The following is a 15,896-nucleotide window of genomic DNA, read 5'->3' as shown; positions in this document are numbered from 1 at the left end:
TCTGAACTTTGAAACAGAAAATGTTTCAATCCTGAATACTTATAAAGACATTTTATTTATTTCATTTGTAAATCCATCCAATTCAACGTGAACTCTGGATGGCCGGCAATAACTATCAGATACAGAAAGTCTGAAATATTGAGAATCTCATCATCTAAGATAGCCCAAAATATGTGAGAAAAAAACAGGTTTAGGAATTTTTTTTGAATGAAATCAGGATGGTGACTAGAAGGTAAGAGCAATAACAGAGAAGGATTTTCTGGATCCTACTAAAATATATTTTCAGTGGGACCTGGAGCATGCTAAGACGGTCAAATTGAACAAGATAGAAAGATGTCAACTAGGCCCTGGAAGCTTCTCATGACAGAAACCTTTTTTTAAAAAAAAATCATTAATGTATTGATGCTGTAAGATAGGTTTTTGCAATCTCATTTTTATAGCACAAGATTTTTGTTAACTGTTTCAAAATGTCTGGCTAATATCAAAAATTGAAGGACTGACATAAGAAATTAAAAAGAGGATTCAAAAAGTTATCAAATTACTTCTATGAATTCATCTAAGGTTTACCCTAGTTTTTGTTAAAATAATTTCCAAACCAAAAACTGTCTAATGCTATCAGAAGTACTTCTCTCTAGATATATATATTCTGTTTTACAATCACACTTTTTAAAAAAGAAATCAACCTACAGTTATAAAGAACCAGAAAAATGCTGCACACTCCAAATATTTATAATCTGAAAAAATATCATACTACTAATTTCTCACACTAGATAACTGGGTACTAAACTTGAAAGAGTAACTGATTAAATAATACTAACTGAAATAGAATCCAAATGAGGAAAAAAGTAATGCTGGTTAATTATGGAGAATGGTTAGCTGAATATAGCTTGTGGTTGTATGCAGAACAGAACAGAAAAAAATAGTGATACCCTGCCCATTTATTACAAATTAAAAATATTGTTCAAAAGTTTTACTGAGATACATTTTGAAAATACTGCATCTAATTAGAAAGACCCAGGCTGGGAGATGGTATATATGCACATATATTGTGTACTATTTATATGGAATATAAAGAACATGTTAAACAATTTACGATTTGTACAATTTGATATGCACATTTGAAATTACAAACATTTGTAATAAACAGGGCTCACCTAGGACTGATTAGTTTAAGACAATTCCACATATCATGTCTCCCCTGTAGCACCTGACTATTCCTGAAGGCAACTTTAAACAATCCAGTCTGGACTGCAATGGTTTGACAACAGGGCCAGGTTTGGTCTACAAATTCTGACTGGTTGTTCCCCTTCTTTGAGCACTTTTGTCTATGTAGGAAAGGCAAATATCTATGGCTGGCCACAGAGTGGGTGGATATCTTGGTGCGTGATTAAGGGATTTCCACACTAGTCCTCATTTTGCTTTGCTTTTCCAGATGCATAGTTCTCATTAGTCCTTCCTTGTTATTCCTAATTCTTTTAATTTGCTTTCCAGGTGTTTTCATATATGCATGCTTTCACAACTCTTTCCCATATTTCATTAATGTCAAACTAATGAATCCCCTTTCTTCTGTTCTTTCTTTTCTTCCACTGTTCCATTGTTGTAGTAATTCTAGAAAAATTAAAGCAAGGGGAACAGATTGTTCCTTCATTTTTATGTTCTACTATGGATCCAAGGAAACTTATGCAAGGAAACCTATGGTGTGTGCTTCATATAATTGAAATGGCATGTACTGAAATTTCATTTCAATGTGCCTAATTGCAATATTTTTTTTAAAAAGGGAAGTTTTGCAGTACTGCGAGTAAGTGATGAGAAAGCAAGGGGAACAGGCTTCTCCAAGCCTTGATACAAACAAAAAGGGTACCCACAGAGAGACATAAATGCTAAATGAGCTTCTATAAGAAATAGGAAAACATAGGATGAGGCAAGTTCATTGGCTTAATGGACCATAATTTTGTTTTAAAAATGGCAGCTATCAACCACCAGAGCATACAGAAGTCTGGCAATTCAGTACAGAAGCAGCTGTTGTTGGGCTGCTTGGAAACAGCAGGCAGGAAGGCCAATAGTGATGGGGCTAGGAGTGGGTAGAGGATGGCTACATCAGTTTCTATACTCAAGAACTAGAAGATGATCCATACCAGGGATTGGAGCAAGGACGAAGTGTAGATCTGCCCTGAAATTAAAATCTCTTCACTCAGCAATGAAGCTCTCCACTGAGTATGACCAGTTCTCATTTAAATATTCTTCACATGCCCATTTTGAGCCTCTGTGCGTCCCATTTTTGGCCTATTCCAAGTAGCGAGGATCGCCGTTGCCGATAGCCACTGCTGATTGCCACCACAATAGACATGGTGGCGGTGATCTGTGGTGATCGGCAATGGTGATCCCCACCGTCTGAAATGGGTTGAAACGGGCATGCGGAGGCAGTGATAGGCAGCAGTAGAGATTGGTGACAGCGATCTCCACTGCCTAGAACTTCTGATTGGTGGAATTCTGGGAGTTGGATTGGCGATCCAACCACCAATCGTCTGCTCGTGCTAAATCAGCTGCAATAACGTGCTGAAGCTGATCAGGCTGTTTGTTGTTCGCTGCAAGTACGCTAGATGAATACCAATGGATGCTGAGAGATAGAGGCAGAATTTTTTTTCTTGTTTTCCTCCTCTAAAACTAATGTGTGTCTTATGGTCCAGAGTGTCTTATGTAGCAAAAAATGTGGTAGTTTATAGGGTTTTTCCCCCCCAAAAGAGCTTTGTCAAATTGCCTATTTTTAAAAAATCAAAACGAAAGCAAACCAAGAAAAACTAAAGGAAAATAGTAAATTGAGGTTGAGCTCCACAGCCATTTTAGATGTAATTGCATACTACTACATTTTTAACATCTACACTGATTTTCCACATTATTTTAGAAAATTTTGTTTTAGCAAAAGCAGATTAAATTTTGAAGAAACAGCATAATACTGATATTTAATTCCATTGTATGAATTAAAAAAACTGATTATCCTCCTCACCTGCAGCAACTATCACAATGTCTGCAAGCTGGGTATGGATCATCAGCTGTTCTTTTGGCGTATATCTATGAGTTATTGTCACAGTAGCATCACCTGTCACATACATAATAGTAAAAATTATTGCTGTTTCACAGCTATAATTAAAATTACCATCCTGATATAGATAAATGAAGGGTTTGCATTACAGGACTTTCTTTGATTTGTAATTCATTAGCAGCCACCAGGCCCTGGGCTGCACTTATTTATTTTTAGAACCCAATTAAATAAAACTGCATAACCAATGATCCCAGGGCTGTGCCCTTCGAAAATCCTCCTCAAAATTGCTGTAGAGTACAAAGAAGGTACTAAACATTTGTAGAACATCTATGTCAATAGATACTTCATTTTGTGTTATTATTGCAATAAAAGGCATTCATTCATTTAAATGTCAATTAGATATAATCTTTGTTCCGACTGCCCACTCTTTTATTTTGACTGCTTTGGGAATATAGCCCACAACATACCTTTCAAAGGTAGGGAGATCCCATCCTAAAATAAATTTTAAATATCATCTTTACTGATGCTTGCTCTCTTATGCTAAATAAGCCATCAGCTTACTTAAACAGCAGGAAATAGTGCCTGAGGTTGATAGTATGCTGACTGAAAGGGAACAATATTATTTTCATAAAAATTCCCCGAGATGTTATTGATCAACAGAAAATAGAAATCATGAAATGGAGTTCAGTTTGGCCTAGACGAGTTAGTTTCTCACCCTTACATTTTTGTTTCACAACCCTCTATCCAACTATGCAAGACATGAAAGTCTAGTCCAGGAGTATCTAACTTGATTTCATTGAGGCCTCCATCAGGATTGTGCTTGACCTTGAGGGGCCGAAGTGGGCATGGCCAGCTTCACATCACTTGTGTCGGGGTAGCCTGTGGGCTCTGCCAGCAAAAATAGGCTCCCGAGCTCCATTTTTGGCCAGGATAGACTCCTGCAATCCTCTGCCACTGAAAACTGACTCCCTTTTGCTCCACTTTTGCTGGCAAAGGCACTGTAGGTGGGACATACACTGCTTCCAAGGCAGCCCTGCGGGCCAGATCTAAGCACCCATGAGCCAGATGGGGCCCATGGGCCTTGAGTTTGACACTCCTGGTATAGTCTATAATACTCGGTATTCCTGGAAAGAATAATGTAAAATGCTTTATGAAGGGCTACCAGATCTGGTCTATAAAAACCTGGATGTTCGTTAACTGGCAGCAGAACTGGAGTAATTTTTCTTTCTTTGCTGCCACCTTTATGTTGTCCAGATGAATACCAGGTTTTTCTATTCAATTGTATAGAATGCGAAGGAGGTGTGTTTTTGTTTCATTTTTTTATGTATCATGTATACTGAATATGGCATGTAATTTTGTTGTACGAGGTTCAATGACAATAAAGTAATAAAGTACATTTTGCAAGATCTAGCTTTCTAGAAATTTTGCTCAGATTTTTTTTATACTTGACAGCAAAGATAGTCTCTATTAAACAATATTCTGCAAGAATAGCGATAAGCTTGAAGGAGAAGGGGTATCTGAAAAAATGACAAATTACTCATACTGTAATAAAAAAAGACTTAATGGGAGTCATTTGGAAAGCTGGGAAGAAAGATGGAAAAAGTTGGACTGGTGTAAAGAGATTGCAGGGGAGTAGATGGAAGAACAAAATTGAAGTAAAAAAGACAGTGTAGAGTAAAGACAAGAGAAAATAAAAAGTACACATTGGTGGTCTTTGTGAAAAAGTGAATTATCATTTGGTACATAAAGACAGATTTTTGTATTTCTAAACAAAAACATTTGTTTTCCCATGTTATTTTTAATACAATATTATTGATAAAAAACCTTTTAGTGTTTTAAATAAGTGCAAAACAGAATACAATCCCACTCCTCCAATCCTAAGAATTCTGGAAAAGATAAAAAGAAAAAGGCTATCACTACAAATTTATCGTTTATCAGCAGTGACAGTAGGATATTTATTCATTTACCAAATAAATTTATCCCCAAAGAAAATCTTATTTTTGATTAACTAAAACTGATTTTACTGCATATACAATAAGGAACGAGGTGTGGGTTTTTTTGGTTGTTTTCTTTCTCTCCCTGTTAAGGTTTCCAATAGAATAAAGTAAAATGTCCTTCAACCTACCTCCAGGCCTTTCATGTCCCCCATCAGTATGTAAAAGCATTGAAATGGGCATTCCAACATTTTTTGATCTTCCAACTACAACAACATTTCTTCCGAATGTTTGTATTCCTTAAAAAAAGCATAACTAAAACAGATGGAAGTTTGTGAAATTACATCTTTTGTTTTCCCATTGGGAAAAGACATGACTACATATTCATTTCCTTTTTCACCATGGAATTATGATAAGAGTAGTAGATTTAGGTTTTTACAGTTTTTATTATTACAAAAATTTTAATATGAGTGTTTGAAGATAATAGTTTACAAATAATAATCATAGTAGTCAACTGCAACTTTATTTTGTTCATTGTTAAAATTATTATTTTAAGTTTACTTTATATAAAAAACAAAATATGATCATTAAGGAGAAGATGGACACCATACCTAACATAGGATTAAGAAGAATAAACTGTGTTACTATGCCCAGGATAATTCAAGAAAGCTTATTCTATACTTGCTGTTCAGTTTTCATTTTCAAAAGAGTATCTATATAAGTGAGCCCTCCCATTATTATTTCTGGAATTTAAAATCACAAGGATAGAAAGCATGTGTGCAAGAGAAAACTGAACACTTCACTAGAAGCACTTAGAAGAAATACTTCACTGCCATAAATTTCTATCTGGAGCAAATTATCCACCTGTAAATACAACAGCATCTTCCCTTGTTATTTTTCTTGATAAATTATAATCCTGTAAAAAAAAACCTTGTGTGTGTGCGCACACACACACACACACTCAAACACACGCACAGACCTCCTGCCCGTTTTTTAAAAAGGCTATATAGCTTGCTCCATTGTTTACTGTAATGGTTTCTTCTAAAAGTTAGTCGAAAGTAGAAATGATATCTAACCCTTTTCTTTGTTTCATGCAGGAAACACAAGAAGTCATATTGGAAATACTGTAGATAATCAACACTCTGCTTATACTTCAGAATGTTAAACAGTATTAGGATAGAAGCAGAACTACCACACATATTCACAAGCTGATAATTTTAGGAATCATCCCCAAAACTGGGTTTATCTAATTATAGACAGGCTTATCTGTGAATATATTTTTACGTTACTTATTACTTCTTTTTTTCCAAGTGCAGTGCTCTCAAACTTACATTATAAGGCAGCCCAGAAATGCAAACATTTTCGGCCATGAAAACAATTTCCTTCTGAACAAGCAGACTGTTGGGGATATGTAAAACAACTAATGGGGCCAGTTTATTGAGAGAATCTCCCCAGGTAAATCTGCCCATTCTACATCATTTGATAGGACCTAAGAAAAGATCCTTCTTTGCTGTGGCCCCTGCTCTTTGGAACAACTCCTGTCCTCCTCAGGTTAGATTAACAATCACCCTGATGGCTTTCTGGCAGGGTCTTAAGAAATATCATCCTGCTGTATGAAACCTGTTGGTTAATTGTATTGTTAATAATTAATTGCATTCTTCTGCAAACTAGATTTATTAAATAAATAAAACTGTTTTTAATACAATTGTTTTAATGGGGTTTTAAGGGTTTTATTTTACTTTTAATTGTTGTTCTTAATTATGTAAACTGAGTACAGTCACTTAGGTGAGATGTGTGGCAATATAAATTGAATAAATAACCAGTTCCAAGGACCAAATTCACCGATCATTTGAATGGGGAGAACAAACAGTAGTTTGCTAGTGCTATTCAACACATAATAAGAAAATAATGAAGAAGAGCAGAAGAAAGTGAGATGATACAAAAAGGTTTGTGACATCTTAAAAAAACACACACATGACACTAATATAGGACAGGTATTGGCAACCTGTGGCTCCAGAGCCTCATGTGGCTCTTTGGGCTCTCTGCTGCGGCTCCCTGTCCTACATTGGCTGGCCCCGCCTTTTGTCCTCTTCTCGTCACTCCTTGACTAAGAAGGGAAGGGTGACGGCAGCAGATGGAGACTCACTCCATATTCCAGAGCAGGAGTGAAGCGCACCTCTATTTGCCTCTTCTTCCAGCCTTTGTTGGTGCTGCATGCACCTTGGCTGCTAGGGGAGATGTGCGACTTTCTCTCTGCCGAGACACTGGCTGGCCTGGCTGTGGCTTTGTGCAGCACATTTAAATTTAGCGCACTTCATAATGGGGAAGATGGCATCCCCTCCTCCTCCTGGAGCCCATTATGACACGGAGCATCAGCTATAGCCAGCCTGGCCAGAGAAAAAAGTTGTGTATCTCTCCAAGCAGCCGAGGTGCACACAGCACTAAGAAGGACTGGAAGAAGAGGCAAGTAGAGGGGTGCTTCGCACCTGCTCTGCAATATGGAGCGAGTCTTCATCTGCCGCCACCACCCTTACCTTCTCAGAGGAGGTGAGGAGCGAGTGGGAGGGGAGGGTGAGGCTAGCCAGTGGTGGGTTCAGCCATCAGGGAGCAAGGGATGAAAGAAGTTCATTTATTTGGGAACCTGAAATGACTTTTGATTTAAATCATATTGTAAAAAGCATCCAAAGAAGAAGAAAGAACATCAGCAAAAAACAACAAAAACCAACCCTTGCCTGTTTTTGGAAATGGTTCAAGAGGGAACACACACACACACACACACACACACACACACACACGAGAGGGGGGAGGGGGGAGGGAGAAAGAGATGAAAGGGAGAGAAAGGGCGAAAAAGAGAGATGAGAGAGATGAGAGAAGGATGAGAGACAAAAAGAGAAAGGTGAGAGACAGATGGGGGAAGAGAAAGATGAGAGAGAAGGAGAAAGAGAGAGACAGAGATGAGAGAGAGAGAGGGAGGGGGAGAGAGAGGAGAGAGAAACAAAGAGACAGAGTGGGAGAAAATGAGTGGAGAGAGGAAAGAGAGACAGAGAGAGAGAGAGACAGAGAGATACTTGTTTCCCAGAGAAAAGAAAATATTGGGAGCTACAAAACCTGGGGAGGCGTGTCTGGGGGAGGTGTCATGTGACTGAGTGGGAGTAAGTGATATCAAGTTGGCCATGCCCACCCAGGTTTTATGGCTCCTGGTGTTTTCTTTTCTTTGGGAAACAGGCCAAATGGCTCTTTGAGTGTTTAAGGTTGCAGACCCCTGGTATAGGAGTTAGAAAAAAGCCACAGCCCATAAGTACAAACAAGTACTCAGTTAAGATATAATAGTTTCAGAAATCTGAATGAGTTTGCAAACTAAGAAGAGCAACATCAATTAAAAATAGAACGGAGAAAACAGAACCAATATATGGGCTGTCTAATGAAAACAGCAACATGTCAGAAAGAACAGGAAGAGCTGTTCAACTTATATTGATTTTTCTAACAAGAAAGTTCCAATTAAAAGAGCAGAATAAAAAGGCAAGAATAAAATTTTAGATTGATAGAAACATGGTCAGGGAATATCTAACAATTCTGAATCAGATTAAATTTCCATGATTGCAGTCTAGATATGGTAGTATTAGCAGTGCTAATTGAATTTTAAAAGAAAACTATTTAATTCCTTAAACTATTTGAAAGAATGGTAGTATCTAGTATTTTATGGTTTAAGCTTAAACTTCTTTTTCTCAGAGAAATTTCCAGAATGCATTTAACCCACATCTCCTTAAAATACTTGATTCAGTTACCAGTTCTCTTTATTATTTCCCAAACTGCAGCAGCAGTGGCAGGTATAATGGAGGGCTGGTCTAGACACAGTCGCCCGATATTGAAAATATGGAATCCATCCACATCCTTTTCACGAGCAACACTGTTGCACACAGTCCTTTCATCAATGTGATCTGGAAAAAAAAAAAGAATTTTTCTATATTTAGTTCCTACTTTAAAATTCAGTTAGCCTAATAGTTGTTATTCATCTTGTTTATTTTTTTTAAGGGTAAATGTAAATATATAAGGAGGTAATTTCATATGAAGTGTTAAGCCTCTGTAATGGGACTCCTTATTTTGATTCTACTGACTGGTCACATCTTAATTAAACCCAATGGGGATGGGTGAAAATGTGCATTTAATTCGCTCAGTAAAAAATACCGCCTGTGAGAAGCCATTTCCCCTGTAATGGTCAAACTTTTCCACAGGACATGTTAGAAATTCCTCCTTTCTCCATCAGAAAGAGGACGTCTTTGATGTTCTAGTATGTAGGGAAAAAAGCTCTTCTGTTCACAAGAATTTCTGAATCAAAAGATATGGCAAATGTTCTGTTTTGTTTTTTTCTTAAGAGAGAATTTTTTTAAAATTGCTTTAATAAAGCATTAGCAATCTAGTGTTATTCTCTGAAAAATGTAATGGAAAAAAAAGGATTTGTGTGGCTCTGTTAACTAAAAGCTTTTAAGATGTCCTCTTTCTGTTGGGGATTCTGGGTTAGGAAAAGTGCTGTTCTGGTGATTTTTCCCCCATCTCTCCAAGAAATGGAACTAAAGAGGGGTGCAATGTATCTATAACGATATAGCTATGCATATCACTATAGATACAAATCTGACTTAATCCCAGTCAAATGAGACCATAAAACATAGAGTAACAGAGTTGCAAGGGACCTTGGTGATCTAGTCCAACCCCTGCTCAAGCAGGAGACCCTATACCTGTGATGGTGAACCTATGGCATGCGTGCCACAGGTGGCATGCAGAGCCATTTGTGCCGACACGCGAGCTGCAGGCAAACTTGCCTCACTGGCCATGTGTGCGCCTCACAGCTGATTTTCGGCCAGTTTGAGGCCTTTTTTGGTCTCCCAAAGGCTTGAGGAAGGTTTCTGCAGGCTGAAAACTAGCCCCGTTTCATCACTCCGTTTTTCCGAAAATACCGGAAGTGACAAAACGGGGCTAGTTTTCAGCCTGCAGAAGCCTTCCTCAAGCCTTTGGGAGGCCAAAAAAGGCCTCAAACTGGCCGAAAATCAGCTGTGAAGAACAGTGCAGGTAAGGGGCTACGGGGTGGGTGGGGATTATGCACACATGTGTAGGGGTGTGGGGTGGCGCACATTGCCTTCTGGGTGCTGGCACGAGTGCGAGTGTGCAAGCGCAAGCACAATTTTTGACACAGGAGCCAAAAAAAAGGTTAGCCACCACTGCCCTATATCATTTCAGACAAGTGGCTGTCCAGTCTCTTCGTAAAAGCTTTCAGTGATGGGGCACCCACAACTTCTGAAGGCAAGCCATTCCACTGGTTCACTGTTCCCACCATTAAGACATCTCTTCTTAGTTCTAGGTTGGTTCTCTCCTTGATTAGTTTCTGGCCAGTTTCTTGCCTTGCCTTCTGGTGCTTTGGAAAATATCTCAACTTTATGGTAGCCCCTCAAATATTGGAACAGGGCAATCATGTCTCTCCTGGTCCTTTTTTTCATGAGACATACCCAATTCTTGCTACTGTTCTTAAGTTTTAGCCTCCAGCCCCCTAACAATCCTTGTTGCTCTTCTCTGCACTCTCCCATTCTCTCAGTATTTTTTTTTTTGTATTGTGATGACTAAAATTGTATGCAGTTTTCCAAGTGTGTTCTTATTAAGACTTTGTAAAGCGGTAGTACTACTTCACGTGTTCCTGATTCTATCATTCTGTTAATGCAGCCTAGGATTGCACTGATATTATTGGCTAATGCTGCATATCATTGGCTCATATTTAAGAGATTGTCCACTAGGATTCCAAGATTCATGTTACAGTTACTGGTATTGATCACATCAAGATCCCCCTCAGTTACTGGTATTATCATGACTTGATATTTCTTTTGATATGTATCATGTGCTTTGAAATTATTTTTAGGATGCGTTAGCTTAAAAACATAATACACAATTCAAATTACTCATTTTTAATAAGTTAATTGACAGTAAGAAATTCTGTGCTTCAGAAAAAAATCATTTTTAGAAATCTGTTAAATCATTGCATATTTTTGATGAGAACATGCAAAGGCCAGGGGTGGTTCTTATAATCAGTGGAACAGCGGAACAGCTTGTTCCAAATGTTTTGCATATATCAATATAAGTGAGTATAATGTAATTGTATAATCAATATTTGAAAGTAGCATAAATATCAGCTATAATTTGGGGATAGGAAAGAGGGACAAAATGTATTTAATTTTTAAATGAGTATAAATGTTTAAAATAACGTTTCAAAGGTACAATTATAAGATCTCTTCTTAAGAAACTTGCTTTAAATCCACTGGAGATGGCTACAAATCAGACTTTGATCTTCTGAAGGCAGATGAATATAAATTTATCTACAGATATTTCTAGACAGATTATTGTATCTTGAAACATTTCAGATTGGCTTTATTGAGGGCAATGCAGTTAAGACTTTCTTGGTTGGCTTGCTAGATGATGCCTGAGAATCAGCATAGGGAATTGGTAGTGGTTCTTCAGCAAGTTTTGACATCACTGACCATCACATCCTCCTTTCTGGATCACCTGGAAAGATCGATAATATATGCTCTTATATTGATTCCATTCTATTCTTTAGAAAGGTTTTAGAAGTTGTTATCTGGAAACAGTTGCAATTCAGATGTTATAGAGAGACTGGTACCAGGAATGCAAGGCACTGCTTGAAGCATGAATGATTTAAAAGCCTTAACAGCCTCAAACAAGCTCAGAAGACTCACAGAAAATTGTGTGAATGGAGAAAAAACTGGACTTGGAGAAAATGAAAGTTTTACTTGGGTGAGTTCAGCTGAGGCATGTAGCTATCAGGACTCTCTTTGTTCTCTTTTTGCTTTCCTCCCCTCCACCCCCCAAAAAGTTCCACAGTAAAAGCTGACAAATGCTAAATTGAAATCATCTTGAGTTGCTTTGTTGCTTTGTTGCAATTTAAAGAGAGACTCTTTTCACTTATAACCTACCCTTCCATTTGTTATGCTGAAGAGAAAAAATATTACACCACCACAGCATTGGATTTATCTCCTAACCTCTTGTTTTATATACCAACTGCAAATTATACCTATAAATTTTCTCTGAATAGTTTTCTCTGAACTGAATGGTTCTCTGATTTTCAGACTATGTTTTATTTATTTTTATTTTTTAGGCACTAATTGTAAAGTAAGACTGCAAATTTTTGAGAAATATAAAGTGTGTTTACACTAACTGCAAAGCAAGACTTTGTTCACATTAATTACAAAGCAAAGCTGCAATTTTTTGAGGATTGTAAACTTGTGAACTGAGGAGACAGAAGAAACCTAATTTTTTCTTCTCCATTGTATATAAGTATTATTTCAACATTAACTAGAAGAGAGAGAAAAAGGCTAATCTGAGAGGAAGATCAAGTTTTAACAGAAGGCTAGGTGATTTAGGGCAAAAAACTAATTTTTATCAGAAGGCTGTTTTGCTTCGGTATATTGAAGTGTAATTTCAACATTAATCACAAGAGGAAGCGAAAGATTATTTTTTACCGGAAAGTGTTTTTTTTTAAAATCAGAAAAATCAAAAATCAGAATTAAGAATTAACTCTTTGACACAGATAAGATTGCTTTATAAAGATTCAGTTTGCTTGCTTCTTGTTGAATTGTAAATAGTACCACAAAAGAAAAACCATAGTATTATGAAGACATGGAAAAAGAGGCTAGCATTGTAGTTACTTGCAGTGGGTGCAATATGTTTGTATCCCTGCCCATCTGCCTCAAATGTAAATTAATTGTATTACTTGAAGAAAAACTGAAGAGTCTATGGACAAGGTTAGCCACTCTGAAACCAGTCATTCTGAGACTCATTGACGAACATAATGAACTTCTAGTAAAGGCAGAGATCTGTATCCAAACCGAACACAACAAAGAAAAAGTAACTATCAAGAAACAGGAAAGGCGATGGTAGCATGTCACTCAAAGGTCAAAAATCTGAAAAGGTTGTTCCTGCCATTTTATACCCTCCATCTGGAAAGAAAATATGTAGACACATGGAGAACTCTATCAAGTGGTCCAGTGACAGGAAATAAAATAGTTTAGACTCCCTTCCCCCCAAAAAATAAAGGCATGGGTGGGTTAATGATCTATTACTCACTACTCAGCCAAACAGTAAACTACTGTTGACTACATTGAAATAACTTTGAATTTTTGGAGCATAGTTTACATTATCTATAGCAGTGGTCCCCAACCTTTTTTATGCCGCGGCCCGGTACCGGCATCAGCTGGGTGCCGCCATCTTGTTTTGATGAAAAAGTGCTTCCGGTGAGCTTTTTACCCGGAAAAACTCACCGGAAGCACTTTTTCATCAAAACAAGATGGCGGCGCCCAGCAAACCAGCGGCCCGGTAGGATTTGTTCCACGGACCGGTACCGGTCCACGGACCGGTGGTTGGGGACCCCTGATCTATAGGAAGAGCTTCTGGCAAGAAGTGGGCTGCATCCCACAAGAACCAGGAAGAATACGTTTGGAAAACATCTGGCTTTATTCATCCAAAGGGTTTTAAAGAAAACTGGAAGGACTAATCTTTAAGCATAATCCCCTAGACAACCAATCAGACAGTGATAAAGGGAGTGGTGAAAAGGACTGGGAACTTAGGTATAAAATAGGACGTAGAAAACAAACAGCATATCAGTCATAAAGGGCTCAGATGTCTATACACTAATGCTCAGAGTTTGGATAACAAATAGGGAGAACTTGAAGTTCGAATGTACGTAGATATGATATTACTGGTATTACTGAAACCTGACGGGAGGGAATCAATGATTGGAACATAAGGTTGAAGGATATAAATTGTTCAAAAGAAACAGAACCAACTCAAAAGATTGGGAAGAGTACCTTTGTATGTAGACAATTACTACACCCCTACAGAAATACAGAATATTAGAGATGAAAACCTTCTTGAAAGTATTTGGGTAAATATTAAAGGAAAAAGAATAGGCATGTACTATAGGCATGTACTATTAACCAGGTGGACAAAATAGAAGAACCCTTTGCTAATCAGTTAGCTGAAGTGTGCAGGAAACAATCCATTGTAGCAATGGGGGACTTTAATTACCTGTCATCAACTAATAAAATAAGAGACAAATTAGGAAGGAATCCATAAATGGAAATCCTAGAAGGAAAAATAGTTCAGGATGCATGAGACATTCTAATAATTGAAATACTAAAGCCAAAACAAAAACAGTATCAGAGGAAGAAAAACAAAAGACCTCAGATGAGATCAACATGGTTGCCCAAGAGGTCTCTGACAAACTGAGGGACAAAAAAAATATAATAAATGGAAACAGGGACATAGAACTAGAACAGAATACCAGCAAATAGCTTGAATCTGCAGGGATGAAGTCATAAAGGTTAAAATTCAGAATGAAGACTTGCAACAAATGCCAAAAATAAGAAAAAAGTTTCTTTCAGTAAGAAAGGAACAACAGCAAAAAGTCCAGGAAATTACAAGTTTATTGATGGGATAAAATTGCAAGAAGGTAATAGGGAGCAAAGAGAAAGTAGAATTGCTTAACTGCTTGTTCACATCTGTCTTTATGCAAAAGAAGAAAAAATAGCCCAACCTATCAAAAATAGCACAGGGGGAAAACAGAACAGGAATGCTGGTGAAAATGAATAAGAAATTGATAAAGGAATACCTATCCACTTTAGAAGAGTTCAGATAACTAGGATTGGCGAACCTTTTCAGCACCAAGTGCCAAAACGGGAGTGAACATGCGAGCGCGTGCACCTGCGTGCCGGAAACTGAAAGAGCAGATGAACTAGTTTCCGCCATGTGCATATGCACTGGCCAACTGGTCTTCTGGTTTCTGATGCACATGCGTCTGTTGTTCTTCTGGGTTCTGGTGTGCCAACCATTTGGTCTTCGCACATGCATACATGCCAGAAACCAGGTAGCAAAGACCAGGTAGCTGGCGCGCATGCGCACTCCGGAAACAAGATCATCTTCCTGCACATACACACTTGGTGGCTGCTCTCCTTGTTTTTGCCATGCATGCATGTGTGGAGACCAGCTGGCTGGTATGCCAGAACCCAGAAGAACACGGGCAATGGCTTGCATGCCATTTCCGGCACACGTGCCATAGGCTCGCCATCACGGAACTAGGACCAGATGGGTGTAAAAAGTACTGAAGGAGCTGGCAAATGTGATCTTGGAACCCTTGAACAAAATCTTTCAAACTCTGGTGTGCAGGGAAACTACCAGAGGATTGGAAAAGAGCTGATATGGTTTCATATCAGATTGGAAAAAGTGAATCCAGGAAACTACAGTCAATCAGTTTGATATCAATACCTGTGAAAATCCTGAAAAAAATAATCAAGTAGCAGATCTGTAAACATCTAAAAATGAATGAAGTGACTAGAAACCAGAATGGATTTCTTAAAAACAGATAATACCAGACAAACCTCATTGCTTTCTTTGATAAAGTGATTAAATTAGTGAATCAGGGAAATGCTGCGGATATAGTTAACTTGGATTTCAGCAAGACATTTGATAAAAAAGACCTCTATCCTACTTAGTGGGATAAAACAATATGGGATAGACAATACCACCACCAGATGGTTTTGCAGTTGGCTGGCCAACTGCCCCCAGTGTGTAGTTCTCAATGAAATAACATCTACCCAGTGGGAAGCATGCAGTGGAGTACTTTAAAATTCTGTCTTGGGTCCAATGATCTTCAATATCTTTATAAATGATCTAGATAAGAGGTTAGAAGGGAAACTCATCAAATTTGCAAGCAAAATCAAGCTTTGTGGGGGGAGATTGAGAATGCTTTGGAAGATAAAGATTCAGAAGGACATTGGGCCCTATTCAATAAGATCTATTGAGGTGAGAAAAGGAACGTCCTGTCCTTAGGCAAATACATAAGTAGAGAATAGACAGTATCCGGATTAACA

General features: G+C 37.9%; 1 protein-coding gene across 5 annotated transcripts in view; it reads right to left on the bottom strand.

Moving 5' to 3' along the window:
* Window positions 1–15,896, bottom strand: part of MTHFD2L (methylenetetrahydrofolate dehydrogenase (NADP+ dependent) 2 like) — a 33,265-nt gene that overhangs the window by 4,527 nt on the left and 12,842 nt on the right. For 4 of the 5 annotated variants that reach the window (XM_087948109.1, XM_026679870.2, XM_087948108.1 and 1 more), the window contains 3 exons: window positions 8,760–8,912; window positions 5,166–5,273; window positions 3,005–3,097 (listed from right to left, as the gene is read on the bottom strand). In XM_087948109.1, coding sequence (XP_087804235.1) covers window positions 3,005–3,097; window positions 5,166–5,273; window positions 8,760–8,912 — 354 coding nt within the window. Of the gene's footprint in view, window positions 1–1,418; window positions 1,609–3,004; window positions 3,098–5,165; window positions 5,274–8,759; window positions 8,913–15,896 lie in introns of those variants that run through there. The other variant, XM_087948110.1, reaches the window with a different exon arrangement.

This window comes from Notechis scutatus, chromosome Z, assembly GCF_049901735.1.
Source record: "Notechis scutatus isolate UNSWTSFEM ecotype Mainland chromosome Z, rNotScu1.2, whole genome shotgun sequence".
NCBI lineage: Eukaryota > Metazoa > Chordata > Lepidosauria > Squamata > Elapidae > Notechis > Notechis scutatus.
Note: the sequence above shows the minus strand (reverse complement) of the source record. Positions and strands in the feature narration are given on the sequence as shown.